This window comes from Girardinichthys multiradiatus, chromosome 20, assembly GCF_021462225.1.
Source record: "Girardinichthys multiradiatus isolate DD_20200921_A chromosome 20, DD_fGirMul_XY1, whole genome shotgun sequence".
Lineage (NCBI taxonomy): Eukaryota > Metazoa > Chordata > Actinopteri > Cyprinodontiformes > Goodeidae > Girardinichthys > Girardinichthys multiradiatus.
The window spans coordinates 48,980,373-48,997,290 of NC_061812.1; the positions used below are offsets into that span (position 1 = coordinate 48,980,373).

The 16,918-nt window shown below is 39.7% G+C and overlaps 1 protein-coding gene across 2 annotated transcripts in view; it reads left to right on the forward strand.

The window, feature by feature from the left end:
* Positions 1-76: 76 nt before the first annotated feature.
* phf2 (PHD finger protein 2) overlaps positions 77-16,918 on the forward strand; it is a 69,108-nt gene continuing 52,266 nt past the window's right edge. The window contains exon 1 of one of the 2 annotated variants that reach the window (XM_047347461.1): positions 77-594. In XM_047347461.1, coding sequence (XP_047203417.1) covers positions 497-594 — 98 coding nt within the window. In that variant the 5' untranslated portion in view covers positions 77-496. The remainder of the gene's footprint in view (positions 595-16,918) is intronic. The other variant, XM_047347462.1, reaches the window with a different exon arrangement.

Genomic DNA, 16,918 nt, shown 5'->3' on the forward strand with positions numbered 1-16,918 from the left:
ATTTATTCGTCATAATTTTTTATGTTTCATTAACACACAGCTTGAAGATGCTCAGCTTGGATGTGATGATGATCCTTCAGGTTTAGGGGAACACAGTTCTGCTCTGATTGATCCTAAAACTCATTCATCAGATTTTAACCCGCTCCCTGACTTAACTTTATTTATTTTACTCGCAAAAACATCGAGACAACATTTTCCTGTAGCTCCTGCTGTGACTGCCGTGCAGTCAGCAGGGGGCATGCACATAGTTATAATAATAATAATAAAAAGAATGCATTTCAGGAAAACCAGCTAAGACGAACCTCCATCGCTTCCCCGCTCCGCACCAACGCAAACGCGGCTGCGGCGTGATGGAGCGGTGAGCTTAGCTTCATGTGTCCGGCGGGACTGCCCCTGGCTTTTTTTCTGGGGAAGATCATATTGGATCATATTGTTTGCAGGACGTTGTTCCTCCTGCAGCCCCCCCAGTCTATCCCGACGTAGTTGTGAATTGAACATGGCGACTGTACCAGTATATTGCATCTGCAGATTACCTTACGACGTGACCCAGTTTATGATCGAGTGCGATGCTTGCAAGGACTGGTTCCACGGCAGGTAAGGCCAGATTGCTCATCGAGCTGATTTTGTGGCGGTTTGCATTTGTGGGGAACAAACAAAAATGGCGAAGACTCGGCTGCGTTTGACAGCTTTGTGGCTCTCAGTCGCCCGTCTGCATCTGAAGAGAGGCCGCTTGGAGAAGAAGAAGAAGGCGGAGTTAAATATAGCCGACCAGGGTTGTGACATTTTTTCGCAAAAACATCAAAACAGATTCCCGTGAACCAAAAAATACTTCAGAAAATAATGTTATTTTGCTACGGGCTTCGTCTGCTTATGCGTCCCATTAGCTGTTTACTTTCCTCCCTTATCCCCAAACTAAACTCTGCTTTCCCCTTGTCAGGAGCGGACAGCAGCGGGGGAAGCTTCGGCGGAGTCGCCGCTCATTTGGATCTTATATCCCAATTTCCCCACCGCTACCAGAGCCTTTTTATCAGCCATATTGTTGTTACATGCTGTCACATATGAATCGGTCTCTCGGTTTTCACTCGCTCTACAAGCAGAGCGTGGTTGGAAATCACGACCCGAGACCGAGCTTAGAGCCCCGTAACAGAGCCTTCCTGCCAGGCGCCAGCTATGGCTGACAATAGCCCATGTTGGATGTTCTGACCCGTCAGCGCGGATAGAGGTGCAGTTTTTAACTATAATGGAGCTGCTGGTGCCTCGGGTACTTCCTGCTTGTTGCTAACTGTTGTGTTGTCTGTCCAAGTGGAGCAGAGTCGGATCCTCCGCTCATCACTTCTGTTGTTCGTGAGTTGTAACGAGCTGTACAGAATCCCTGTCACCACATGGGATTATTTGCCTGCGTCCCTTTTCTTTATCCACAACCCGCTTTCCCTGCGCATCAGCGGTGCTTTGGGTGTAACTCACACCGTTCGGCTGCAGTCTGGGGTTCTTAGTTTGATTAGATCGTTTGTTTAAAGCGTTTGTTTGAGCGAGCAAGCCCTATGGACAGTATTTACGCGCCTGAATGTTAACCCTTTAATGCTCCCCCTGGCCTGCCTGCCAGCCTGGGGCTTTATCACATTTATGAGTTAAACGCAGGGTAAGAGCCATTGACCTGCAGTCAAGCATCGGCAGGAACTAAACAGTTACCTGTATTAAGAAGAATACTACTATTCTCAGAATGACATAAACTAGATGCTGATCATGAAATCTGATTGTTTTTTCATCAGCAAACTCAAGTAAAACCATGTTTTCAACAAGTCTCTGTATGTTGGGAGCTAATAACTGGCATAATTTATAAATACTGATTTGACATTTTGCTTTTAAATGAGTTGGGCACAGGGGTCACTTTTAAGATGTAGAACATTTTTTGTGCTTCTTCTCTGTAATCAGCACCATGATAAACAGTGGATGCACAATTCCAGCTGCCTAAATGAAGTACTTAGCAGAGAACCAACATGTTAATCCCAAAAACATCTTTATGTTCAGTCACCCACCTCCTCTTGGCTGTCCACTATCTAAACACACATGCCATGATGGCTTGAGATCCAGCATGTGTAACATGATCCTACTGCTTTATTAAAGCCTGTAATGTGAGGTACCGGACACAGTCATGGAGCATAATAAACTAATTATAATAACACACAAGAGTGATAGTGTTATCCAACTGCCTCAGTGTCCGAATAAGGTTAAAATGAATTAAGCAGAATTTGCTTTCACACAGACAGGAGGGAAGATGAGGATGGGCTGGGATACATTCTTTAGAAAACCCACTGCAGGGACAAACTATTTCCCTGTGTCTATAAAGATTTTTTTTTTTTTTTTTTGAGAAATATTAAATGTAAAAGAAATGCCCAACTTTGTTGTTTCCAGCCTTTTTGAATGTCAGCGGTGTTGATGATGGTAGGATCATTCTCTCATAAATAAAGTCTATATCATTTTCCGCAACATTTCAGTTTCACTCCACAAGTTGAAGGACGGATGTTTTATTTGCACCTGGTAGGGAGAAGTTTGGATTCATGAATCATTCCTAATTTAATGCACATGTGTAACCTGTACAGGTAGCTGCATGATTAATCTGTTTATTTAAAATTCTGATGGGTTGTATCTTATTCAGTCTGTTGCACATTAACCAGTTCTAGAATCCATAGCATGTAGGAAAATCAATTTTGTTAGCTTGTTTTGCTAACAGTTGGTAGCATGGTAACGGAGCACAACAATTTGGTTTTCTGATTTCTTATTGGAACATGATTAAGTGTGACATTGCCAAGGTGAATGGAACACAGAGCCTGACAAAATGTAAAGAGTCATTGCCGTGTGACATAACTAGTGTTAGACCCACCCCTCGGTCTCCCTGCAAGAGCCACCCTGCTGTGTTAAAGTTGAGGAAATCTCATAGAAAACTGAACGTAAAAGTTAAAAGGCAGAAAGGTTGCTGTGTGCAACAATAAACACAAAGGTTTCAATAGAAATTCATGTTTTATTCCTAATGAAAAGCCCTATATGATGTCATTAGCCACCATTAGTTGGATCAGAGCACAACATTTATGTTGGTAACTGGTTAAATAAGTTCTATAATATCCACTCAGTTCATCTTTACACTGGCCAGTCAGTGTTTTTTCATGTCCTGAACAGTAATTATTAGTCCTGGTGGCCACAGCTTAACGTATTTTATGTTGCTTTAGCTAGGTGAAGCTAGAGCTTCACAAATTAATGAGTTGAGACAATTAAAACTCAGAACTGCTTGTTCTGAAATGAATCCACTGTGATCTAAAAAACTCAACAGTTTAACTTAAGCTGGAGACCCAGTGCATGGATTCAGCCCTTATTCCCAGCTGGGGAAAGGGCCCTATTAGTGGTGGGCAATATGACTGAAAAATTAAATTTTTTTTAAAGATTCTGGCTGTTTCACGGTATATCACGGTATTTTTTAAATCTATTTACTTATTTTATTGTTTCCCATGACTGGGCTTTTATACATAATTGTGACTTATTTCACTGTCAGGAGTATAGAAGTACAAAGCTTTAAATCAAGGTTGTAATCAAAGTGTCAATTACTTTGTCCCATAAAATTGCACAATACTTGAAATAGTCAGTATGAAATTGCAGAATAGTTGCATAATGTAAACATTTTTTATTGTGCACACTGCAACAAAAATTCGTCCGGCATTCGATGGCATTGAACCCAACGACTGTAATAACGTATATTATTGGTATTCCAACACGTTTTCTGCTGAGGTGATGAAGTAAGTTGATAATGTTAGAACACCTGCAGCAACAGCAGCTTGACAAACTTTGCAATATACAGCCTTCTGGTCTGCGTCAGATTTTCTTTTATATAAAAAAACGTCCAAACTAGAGACACAGCTCCTCTCTTGGGCACAAGTTTTTCTTTTACATCTCCAGTCTCACTTTCTTTATCTGCCATCTGTTTTCTGTTGCTTAATCTAATTTACAATAGTGACAGAGACTCTCCCAGCTGTTAGTTAACATATTGTTATGCTACCTGGCTAGCTAGCAAGCTCTACCTTGTATGTCGTTTGGTGGTGCCGTTCCACGTAACCTCTGCAGCGCTTCTAGCGGCAAACAATATTATATAAATTGCTGCCTGTTGGAAGCATTACAGCTGTTTTCTCAGGTATGCCACAGCATGGGGTTATATGAAAAATTCATATAGGAGGGGAAGTTACAACCGGCATACTGGATGAACCGGTACACCGCCCAGCAATAGTCTCCATCAGTCTTCACTAGTTGTGGGATGAGGTGAAGCATTGAGTCCTCAAGTGTGAGAGGGATACCCACCTGACCCAACCTGACCTCACTCGTAGTCAGACAAACATGTTTAAACTTTTTGAGGCTGGTCTGGACACAGTCAGGTAGTGTCAACTGATCACAGACCCAACTGCGAACCTGTGTTGCCAACAGCCAATGAAAACATGGCAGCAGCTGTGAGATGACGTTTTTTTCTTGAAAATTATATTAATGACTATAGAGCATTATTAACAGAAACACAAACAACAATGTGCATAATGCAAACTATGCAAACTACTATCCAACTTTTGGGAATTTCTTGTATTACCACCACCTACTGGTACATTTGTTCTCTCAATCGGTCACCCTGTTAGTTTGATGCGCTCAGTTGACTCTAGTTGGTCTGATAAATCCTGCAGCCTGTGGTCCTTCAGCAGGTCCAGTTGTTCAGGGTGTGCTCCCCAGTCTTTCAGTAGTGACCTCCATTTTTTTCCCAAATCTAAGACTGTGGAAGTCATGCTGTGGATCCCTAGCTTTACCAAACTCTGCAGCTGCACTTGGCTCTGATGACTGGTTCACACTGCTTGCATGTAGGCCTGCACCATATCAAGAGAACATGTTAATATGATACACTTGCTGAATGTTGCAGTGGTTTAGTAGATCACTGTTAATTCCCTCTTGTCTGACTGATTTTCTTTCTTTGACTTATCATAAGCTTCAGCATCTTAATCACTAAAATCTATTTTAAATGAAAGCATGGAGGGCATTGAAAGCCCATCCAACAGGTCTGATATATTACTGCTATCCAGAATTTAAATACATGACACCTGCAATATAATATCCTACCAAAGACCTCATCCATGCCATCCTTTATTATTGCAGAAATTGATTGTGCAATATGGAGATTGTAATTTGATATATTGTGCAGATCTAGTAGCAAGGCACATCCACAATATTTTAGGCTTAGATAGCCTGTGCAATTGTTATAACAAACATATGAGACCTTAATGGATGAAAATATTACACCTCCTGTAAAAAGTGAAAACTAATAATCATGATGTCCAACTTCTAAGTGTACTTAGTTTGGATTGAGTGTGTCCAGCATTTTGATATCGTGAGATCTCCTCACATCCCTTATAAACATGGAATTTAGAGAAGAACCAATTCAAACTTTGTGGCCAATTTTTGATCTTTTTTTCAACTTTGTCTTGCTGGTAACAATTTTAAGCCAGTTCTGATTTCTGTCTTTGAACTCTAAGAAGATATAAGAACAGGATTCAAAAATGATACTGTATATAATAGCCTTCCTTCATTCAGCGGCCATTAGTTATTTATGAGAGGAGCAGAGGCGACATCACGCTGCAGTGTGAGAGAGCAGAAGCTGTAAAATAAGGTTTTATCATTTTAAAGCAAACACAACATGATTACAACTTGACATTTCTATTTATTTAGTGTTTTCTGTTAGTTATTATGGTGGTTAATGCTGCTAACATTTCTAAACCATCAGGCTCTGTAAGTATTACCCAGTGAATGTAGATTCTTACCTAAAGTCTTACATTTCTAAACCCAGGTTCCATGATGGACTGAGGCTGAAAGGTCAAAAAGACAAAACAGAACAACTTAGCTTTAATATGTTTAGTCTTTATGTTTTTTGCAGAAAGTCTTGACTTGTGGTATAAAATGCAGTTTAAATAGATTATATCTGTGCTTCCTTTGATTTTCTTTTTAAACACTTTATTGATACTGAAAATTCATGTTAAAGTAAAAAATCATCTGGTTGAATCGATATTTTTCAATAATGATAGAGATCTACTAAATAACTGTAGTTGAAATCATAAATACCAGATCTGATCCAATGGATTTAGTGCATGTCTAAATTACTAACCTCTTTCACTAAATGTTTAGGCTGCCTCTGTCAACATTGAACCCTACAGGTGTCAGACAGCGGACATCGTAATATGCAAAAGATAATGGAGATGTGTAATAAGCATAAAACAGTACGTCTCTATTATGTTTTAGTCATAGGAAACCCACACAGGAGGCACCTGGCATCTGACCAATGCAACTGCCAAGGCTGAAGTCCAGTGTATTGTTCTGACTTGGTCCACTTAGGTTGTGTCCCAGAGTGTTTTCACTTTTAGTTCCATGGCTGTCCTCTCCATTAATACATCCCAACGCTAAAAACAGGCTAAGACTAGCAACCGTTGACTGTTATAGCAATGTTACTTCCTCGCTCGTCAGCTCAGAGCCGTAACATTGACTTCAACACGCCTTTTATCTCCTCTGAGTTCCCAGGTGGAAGAGCACCTCCTCTTGTCAGAATCAGAATCAGGTTTGTGTGCACAAACCAGGAATTTGACCAAGGTTTTACATGCTCACAAAGTACAGATATTAAATATAAATATACTAACTTTACAGGAGATAAAAAAGAAAAGGATTAAATATGTACATAAGGATATGTGTATGTACTCCCAATTTTGTTTTAAAAAAAGCAAGGCCATAATAGTTTGAATACGCTTAATTTGTTTCGCAGCATAGTAGCTGACTACTATCACTGTAAGGTGTTCGTTGTGTTGATCAGACAGACTTGCTCTCAAAGAAGATGTTTAAAATATACATATATAAATAAATTATATATAAAAACAGGGAAATTAAAAATAAAAGTTTTTTTGTTTAATATGAATATGTATATATTGAATTTAAAAAAAAAGCAAGACAAGGTTGAATTAGTACAGATATACACGGTATTGATCTGGGCACTCTGCAAAAAAAACAAAACTGCACCTCTATCCGCACCTCTATCCGCGCTGACGGGTCAGAACATCCAACATGGGCTATTGTCAGCCATAGCTGGCACTGCCCTAAAGGTAAAAGTCTAAACAGTTTGTGTCCAGGATGTGTGGGATCTGCAGAGATGTTTGTTTCTTGAACCTAGACCTGCACAGGTCCAGGATGGAGGGAAGGTTAGCGCCGATGATTCTCTCTAATTGTTTGTTGCAGTCTGGACTGTCCTGTTTGGAGGCTGAGCTAAACCGCACGAAGATGGATGAGCACAATACTGACTGAAAAATGGCAGTGTAAAATATGTTCAGCAGCTCTTGTGGAAGGTTGTACTTCTTGAGTTTCCGCAGGAAGTACAGACTGCTGGACCTTCTTCTGAAAATTGTCTATGTGTGAAGACCACCTCAGGTCCCAAAGGTTGTTCCTAGGAACTGGAAGTGATCCAAAGTAGACCTTGTATTGTTGAGGGTGGTGAGGGGAGGCAGTGTGAAAGGGTGTCCTTCAGAAGTCCACTGTTATCGCCACAATCATAAGCAGGGACCACACCAGTGGACCAGTACATCCACCTCTTGTCTGTATGCAGACTCGTCACTGTCTTGGAACAGACCAGTGACAGTGGTGCAATCTGTGAACTTAAGGAGTTTCGGAAAGAGGTCCGCTGAGGTGCAAGCCGTGTAAACAGAGAGAAGAGGAGGGGAAGAGAACACACCCCTGAGGTCGCTTGTTCTAAAGGTTCTTATGTGGGAGAAGATGCTCCCTAGTGTCAGCTGTTGCTGTCAGTCAGTCAGGAAGCTGGTGATCCACTGACTAGTGGAGACCGGCACTGTGAGCTGGTTGAGCATCTCGTGGAGGATGTCTGTGTTGATGGATCCTGGCTGACGTCTCTGAGTGGTTGAGGTGGGGCACAATGAAGTGTAATTCCAAGTTGACTGCGTAATCTGCTGACCTGTTTGTCTAGTAAGCAAACTGCAGGGGGTCCACCAGGGGGCCTGTGATGTCCTTCAGGTGCCTTAACACTAGTCGCTCTAAGGATTTCATGACCACAGACGTTAGGGCAACAGGCCTGTGGTCATTTAATTCTGTGACCATGTGTTTCTTGGGGGCCAAGATGATGTTGGAACACTGGAAGCAGGAAGGAACCACATACACCTTCAGACTTGAAAATCTGAGTAAATATAGAGGGGAGTAGGAAAGCCCAGGCTCTCAGGCAGGAGGGGAAACAATCTTAGAGATCATTAGCCTGCACTAAAGATCTCTGAGGAAGATGTGAATAGTTAGTGGTGTCTGTTAAACTATATGAAAAATCAAGACTCATTTTGATTCCATCACTGACCATGTAAAAGACATATTCAGTTCCGACAATTCGGATCCCACCACTAAGTTGTCGTTTTGTCCTAATGACCCTGTTTATACAACAACGATACATTAAAAAAACTAGATTTTTTTTCTGGTAACACGTTTACATGACAACATTTTAATTATGTTTTTTGTTCACATGGCAATGGTAGAGACGTGAAGATGGTGTTATTCCAACACCACTAGTAGACAGTATGTTCTTTGAAAATCAACAACAGACATTTCCTGCTTATTAAGCGGGGGAGTAAGTGGACACTTTGTTGGAGAACCCCCATTTTAATAACGGTTTTAAAGTAATCTACTGTATGTTCTGTTTTATTGATTTCTCTGTACCATACATTATGTATCCTGTTAAAGAGTTCTCTTAGTCTTGACCTGTTTGACACACAGTGCTTTTCCTAATTAAAAAACAGCACAGATTAATAATAATGGTAATAATAGTAATCAGACTGCTTTTTAAAAATGTTTATTTGAAACGTGTTTATCTTTATTTGAAAAACACTCAGTAACTACAGATACAACATTTGAGATGACAAATGTTGTATCTGCAAATGTTGCAACATCTGCTTTTCCAGTTTGCATCAAACACATTGGAACAAAGCGGGGGGAGTTCGCCACGGGTGGTCCTTGTAATATACATCAAAATATATTAAAAAGAAAGGCTTGTTAAACCAGAGAGAATACAGAAAGGATAAATAAAAACCGGAGTCAACTCTCATCTGAGACAGAATTACTTAAAGTATGATCCAACAGGTTTTACATTTAGTCCAAATCAGATAAAATATATCGATTTTTATCTTGATTGAAAAAGACAATTTTTCCATTACAAATGTCATTTCTTGTGTCAGTCCAGTCGTCAATGCTAGGTGGCTCATTCTTTGGTTATTGTTTTTTTACTGGCAACCAACAACATATAAAGTATTTTTTATCATTTGCATTCCAGTGATCCAGGGTTAGGTCTTCTGACTAGATGGTCTCCCAGTTAAAGGGAATGTTGGAGCCAAATATGTTGCTAATATGTTTATAAATCTCGGTCTCGTAATCTTGAATAATTTAGCAATTCCAAAAGATCTGGTAATGGTTGGCTTTAGTGGTTCCACAGAGTCTCCAACAGGTATGTCCAGAGTCCTGGTATTGATCTTTGTACTGGTTTTCAAAAAAGTCTTAAATTTTTCGACCCGAATTCTCAACACCCCATTGACCCAGTCGACATCCTTTGTATTTGACATACTTTTCCCAGTTTTCCAAAGGTATCTCTACATTCACCTCCTTTTCCCACGTCTTCTTAATGTGTTCTATATTTTCTTGTTTAGCTTGTTGAATGTCTTTTATAAAGCATTGTTATTATTTTAGTGCATGGTTAACACTCAAACATTGACAGAAACACGTTCAAGAACTCAAAAGCACGGCTGCCATGGACCCTTTTCAAATTCTGATTGTTGTAATTCAATTCAAATTCAATTCAATTAAATGTTGTAACTCATTATGAGGGTTTCCTCAAAGAGCCGTTGTAGATGCTGATGGCTGTCGGCAGGAAGGATCTCCTGTAGCGCTCTGTCTTACAGCAGATCTGAAGAAGCCTCTGACTGGAATTCTAATTTCCCCTCGCAGATCAATAAAGTATCTTTGAATTTAATTTAATTGACTGAAGACACTCTGTTGTTGTAGGACAGTCTCATGAAGAGGATGCTCAGGGTTCTCGATAATGTTCTTCATTTTATGAAAAATCCATCTTTCCACAATGATCTCCAGAGGTTCCAGAGGAGTCCCCAGAACAGAACCAGCCTTTTTTATCAGCTTGTTGAGCTTTTTTAAGTCCTAATCAATTAATTAATTAGTATCTAATGTGTAAGAATTTGTAGCAGTCGCCTTTTTCCAAACCATATTTCTTTCTCAAAATTTCAAACCCCTGGAATACCCCCTTGTAGATATATGAAGGATAAGTGATAAACCTTTTTGAGACCAATTTCTCAAATCCTGCATCTTTCATAGCGGCCTGAGTCATAGGCACAGAATCTAAAAGTCACCCAGTTTACAGAACTTAATGGTCTTCTACCAGAACTTTTGTAAGCTTTCTAGCTTGGATAATCTGAGATAAAGAGTATACCCTGTAATTGTCATCTGATTGAATGGCTACTATTGGAATGTCTTCTACTGTCTCTTACTGTATCGATGAGCAAAGACAGATTAGATGGCAAGGAAGGCCCATTCCTCCCTTTCCTTTACTTAACTGTAGAGTTTTGTATTTATCTCTAGCCCCTGAAAAAATGGGTATTAATCTATCCCTATCTATAAAACAAAAACAAAAAATTCAGAGGGATCTTAATTGAGAGACACTGAAATAAGTATAATAGGCGGGGGAGGATGTGCATTTTAATAAACAGTTCTGAAACTTCAGCTGAAAAAGGGGACAACATTCCACCTCTGAATGTCGATTTTATTCTCACCTTTAGAGGACCATATTTGTGGTCTAACATCTTAATACATTTCTTTGGTATGATAATTCCAAGATAATTAATCTAGTCTACATCCCATTTCCTTTTGTACACTGTCTTTATCTCTTGTAGGGGTTATAGTTCATTGCTAGCATTTGAGTTTTATTAATATTGATTTTTAACCTGAAAACGAACCAAAGTGTTTGAGCATTTCCATTAATATATTGGGAGACATTAAGTTGCATTTCTATCCTGGATCAGTTTAAATGCGGGGCCTATTTCCTCCCCGCCACACTACCTGCCGGTGGTTGGTGTCTCTGCTTGCTGGTGTACTTGTGGTTCTCGTTATCCGGGGCTGGGTGCTTTGGTGTGTGCTGGCTCACTCCCTGTGGCTGCTTCCCAGAGCCCTCCAGGCTCTGTCGGCCCTCTTCTTAGGGAGTAAGTCTCGGGTCTCTGGTTCCATGGCTGGATCTGCTCCGGTGTAAACGGCTGCTGTCTATAGGTGGCCAGTGGACTCGTTGCTGCAGCTCCCTGGGGCTCCTGCGCTGTGGCTGCTGGGTGGTTCTCCTGGGACTCTCCCCTGCTCTTCTCTGGGGGGGTTGCGGTAGTCCCGGCGGTGGTTCTGCTGGGGTTCCCGTGCTCTGGGGGGCCTTTGGATGTCTGTGGCACGGATCTCCTCCGTATCTGTCCCGGGTCCAGGGGGGCAGGTCTGTGGCTCCTCACACTCGCTATTGCATATTTTATGGAGAAACTTTGTATACACTAGCGAGCTCACACTCAGACCCACAGGTGTTTAGATTCAGGTGGCAACAGATACACAAATGTTCTATATTGAGCCGCATTTACCAATAAATACATCATTAATTCATAAGTACAGTGCACCTTTTGGTAAAAAAAAAGCTGGTAATGGAATGTTTCTGCAGTTGTAGAAGCAAGCAGGGTGTTATCTTGTATTCTCTCAATCCTTCTTTCTTTCCTCCCTTTTTCCTTTTTGCCCCACCTCTCTCTTTCTTGCTTTTTATTTTTCTCTTTTCGTTTTCATCTCTGTGTCCATAACAATCCCAAAGCAGTTTCTAATAAAGTTTCTTTTATAAATATCAAGCAGAGCTTTAAAGCGTTGGCTGTAATGCTCCATTTGTGAAAGTAAATTTGTTGGGCTTTTTCTTGGCAATCAGACAACAATTCTGAGCACTACTCTGCCAGACAGGACACGGTAAAAAAATAAAAAAGATGCCTTTCTATATACAGCAAATTATTACTGTAGGAGCCATATTAGTGAAATCCCAGAAAATCCCTGTTGTGCTCTTTAGACCGTTCCGAACCACAACACCAGTAAGGACCCGGTACCAACTGGGTTAGTGTTTTGCTAAGTTGCAGCTCTGAGGTTCTGCTGTTTTCCAACATGCGTAGTTTGTAAAGCTGACGCTGCCATGCTGATTCTTCTATCTGTGTCAGAGTGCAGTTTTAATTCAGCCTTTTTTCTGGTTACATTCAGACAGATATGTTTCACATGTTGGCTCAGGGAGAAAACTTGCCTATGTTCTATTAATATTGACGTTAACAGAGTATTTTCTTTTGTGAGACAAGCTTTTTGCAGTTTTTTTTCAGATTTTTCAGTTACTGAACTTTGAATCACTTCCAGATTAGAGGGTGACACGGGAGTGGATTTTCTCTCCTGTCCCATCCCGCTCCCACAGAAAAATGTCTTGTCCCATCCCAATCCCAGGCCAGCATAACGAAAAAAATCCTGTCCCGTCCCACTCCTGGTAAATTGACTCCCACTCCTGTGCCACTCCCATTTTTGTTTTCTTCATTTAGTCTTTTGGCAATTTCTTTCTTTGAAGGACCAGTTAGGTCCCTGTTTTTAGCTGTAGTAAAGGCCAGTTAAAGTAAAAAGAATAATAATGAAGAAATAATAAAATATCAAACAAGGAAACAGACCATGCCTATCTTAGTTGAATAAACAAAATGTACCTAGTTGTATTTTACTCATTTATTAAGTGATTGTTTCCTTTGAACAATGACATTACTTTTATGTTTCAAGTTGCTGAAACGAAAGAAAAATGCACCTAGTAAGAGAACTGTACTTGTTGAACAAAAGGCCAAAAAGGCATTACCTTCACAATTTAGAAACTGTACCTCAATGGTTCACAGCCCTGGTCCTCAGGGACCCCTTCCCTGCAAGTTTTAGACGTGTGTCTGCTCCAGAACACCTGATTTAAATTCTGACATGACCTCCTATACAGGCATCAAGAATGGAGGGTCAAACTGGACAAATTTAATACAATAAAATCATCATAAAATAAATGAATGTTGTGAATGTCCCATAAGTGAAGTAAATGTAACATGAAAGAAATTTAACATTAAATGTGCTATTAAATTAAAGGTACCATTTATTTATTTAATACATCATTAGAAACAATAAATGTACCATTATATCATGAAATGGAATATTATGCAATTAAATGTGCCACTGAATAATTAAGTATAATTTTAAAGACAACATGACGTAATTAGTGGTACACTTAATATTTAATGATGTATTAAATAAATTGTACATTTAATGGTACATTCAATTTTTTTCTATTTCACAACATATTTATTTAATATCTTCCCTTGATGAAGCCTTTCTACGGAGTCTGCGAGGGGACATGGGGAATTGTTTTCTCTTTTGTGTCCCCACGCAATAGTCTTTGCGTTATTTTGCAATACTTTGTCCGATAGTTTCCAAACCAGATAACTGCAAAAATGAAACAAACACTACACCCGTTTTGAGATTTATTGAGTTTTATTTTGAAATCAGCCTTAAATAAAATTATCTTCAATCAGACTAAAAGACAGTTTTTATCCACAAGCTGTCAAACAAACTACTGAACAATAAAACTGCACGAAACCACATCTGTGACACTTTGTTTGCTTATTACTGCTGCATGATATGTACTTTTTTTTGTACGCCATTAGTGTTTTTGTTTTTATTGTGATTTGAACGGTTCTTCTTTCCTAAGCATTTCATCACACTGTTTACTGCGTGTTAACCTGCATATGACAAATAAACCATATCAATGACATATCAGTGTTTGTTTTATGAGCAGTTTGTCATGAGTTTAATAGATAAGTCCTTACTTCTGACTTTACATTACAAATCCAATTTTACCGCGTCCAGTTCTCCACCTGTGTTTGCTCCCTCCATTCTGAACGCAGGTGGAAAACCTCGAGCAGAAGCACCGTTGGCTTGTGGGTCGTGTAGTTCGTTTGGCTCACATTATAGTATAGGCTTCTTTGAAAAAAACTACACAATGGCGGCGTCGATCCAAGTTTTTTTTTCTTAAAGTTTATAACAAAGTCTCAGTTTTACATTTCCAAAGACAATTGATCCTAGTTTATTTTCCCTCCTATTGGTTAGCTCCCGCTCCCATCTGCTCCCGTTCATTTTTTATCCTGTACCGTCCCAATCACGGGATCTTTACTGATGCTGTCTCCCGTCCCGCAGGATTCCCGTGGGACTCCCGAAAAAATATCAGCCTCTATTCCAGATAGGTTTTGTGTTTCTCAGACTTTTTGCTCAACTATCTATACATCACTGTTTAATCTTATTCCACTTTCTCTATATTTAATCATAATTAACAGCATTCAAATAATTTTTAAGCCTCCCTGCTGTGAGTGATCCATTAGGAGAGATGAGGTGGCATGCCATATCCAAAGAAAGCTCCAATTGCAAATACCTGGATTAAAACGGACTCCTGATGAAGATCCTTTTTGATAACGGTTGTAATGAACTTTGGCTTCTCTGAGTTAGGGGAACTTTGACATCACTAGCTTAATGGTCTTTACCTCTGCTTCCGAGTGGACCCATGTGATATGGTTCCTCATGTTGTGTTATAATATTGCCTTTTAGTTCAGCACAAGAGTTGTATGCTGTGGCATTTTCACGTTGATGCAGGATGCAGTCAGTGTATGTGGCATGAAGGGATCACCATAAATTGTCTTGGTGCCACACTTACACACTTCAGTTACATTTTTGCGTTCCTCCAAATTAGGTCAGAATTTACATCAAGATAAATGGGTTTTGTTGTTTCTTAAGTCAGAATCATCAATGTCTGCATTTCGATGCATTGTAAGACAGATTTAATCCCCCCCCCCTAATAAACAGCGGCCACAATATTATCTGCAAAACAACAACTAAATAAAACGCGCTGACACTTTATGATAGCACGCATAGGAGCCCGAGCATCAAATTATCAGGCCAGTGTTCAGAGACCAGTGACCGGAAGAAGAACCATTTACACATGGCACGTTTGGTCATAGAAAACATTCATTGCAGGGTACTGTTTAAGGTTTAAAGTAAATACAATACAATATTACCCAAAACTTTGGTAAATTATATGTATAGAATCAGAATCAGCTTTATTGCCAAGTTCGTACAAACAAACAAGGAATTTGACTCTGGTACACTTTGCTCTTTTGTTCTGTTTTTGCATTACAGAATATACAAATTTACAATTTACAATGTACAATATACACATATCTAATAGAAAAGGTGCATTTGCAACATCTGTATGCTGTTGTTTTGTACTCTATTGAATGTTCATCAGAGAAACAGCCTGGGGGAAGAAACTGTCTCTGTGGCGGCTGGTTTTAGTAAACAGTGCTCTGTAGCGGCGGCCTGAAGGTAAAACTCTAAACAGTTTATGTGCAGGGTGTGTGGGGTCTGCAGAGATTTTGGCAGCTCTTTTCTTGTCCCTAGACCTGTATAAGTCCTGGATGGAGGGAAGGTCAGCTCTGATTATTCTCTCTGCAGACCTGATTATTCGTTGCAGTCTGGACCTGTCCTGTTTTGTGGATGAGCCAAACCACACTGAGATGGATGAAGACAGGACAGACTGAATGATATAACGACTCTTCCAAATGAACCTTGACACACGCTAGAAAACAGCAGTGCAAACATGACAATTAAAAGCTGTAAAAAAACCTGCTGACTCAAACTCAACAAAATCACCTCAGCTGACATAGTAATGTATCACAGATACAAGCTGAGCACCAACATATTACACTATTCAGTGAGGAGCACGTAGAACAGCAGCCTATTAAACCGTGTTTTGTAACAGAATGCTGTACCTTTTAGGTGTAAAAGAAATGCTATACAATGTGAATAGGAACCTCATTAAATATTCAGTATTTAATGTTAGAGATCAGCAGTACAGAGATCAAAATAGAATCCATTTTACACAGCCGAGCAAATTACAAGCAACTAAATTACTCACCCTTTGGTGAAGGCAGTGATAATAAAGTTAATAATTTTTGAAGACATTTATAAAATCCAGTTTTTTTGGCGACCAGCTGAAATGTCTCACCCTTCGTTCAACGGGTCTTCATCATTACCACTCCCTAATCCAGAGCTGTTTTCAGTTAAAACAAGTCAGTGATAATTCACCTCTGACACTGAAAACCTGGGAACTCTTGTTGTGATAAATGCATCTGTAATTGTATCGTCATCTCCTCTCATCTGGTAAACACGTGCCTTGGAATTTTCTACATGGGTGAGGGAGGGAAGTTGAAGAGCATTCAAGAGCCCTGAGAGAAACTGAGGTTCCAGCAAATTAGCTGCACACTCTCAATGGTTGCTATGGAAAATGTTATTTGAAAGTCTCAGTAATGTTTTCTATGGACACGCCTATGGTTCATACATGCTGAGGAAGAGCAAAAGCGAGTGCAAGACTTTCACCAAAAAACAGGAAGTCCATATGGAATACAGCAAAGTTGCTCTGTTTTAAATTCTTAACTTCTGTCTGTCATGGACTGTACTCAATGTGAAAAAGTTGGCAATTTTTGGAAATCTCTGAGTTTAAGTAACTCTACATTTTGCAGGGAAATTAAATGAAAACTGCTATTTTAGGAATTCTAACCATATTAAACCCCAATATAAGAAGCTAGATCTTTTAAACTGTCACCTCTTGAAATAGTAAAACCCTGTTTTACTGCAACTCCAACATGACATCACCTTGGACCCCTCGTGGGAGGAAGGCTAGAAAACAAAATGTTCAACTCCTATATTAGAG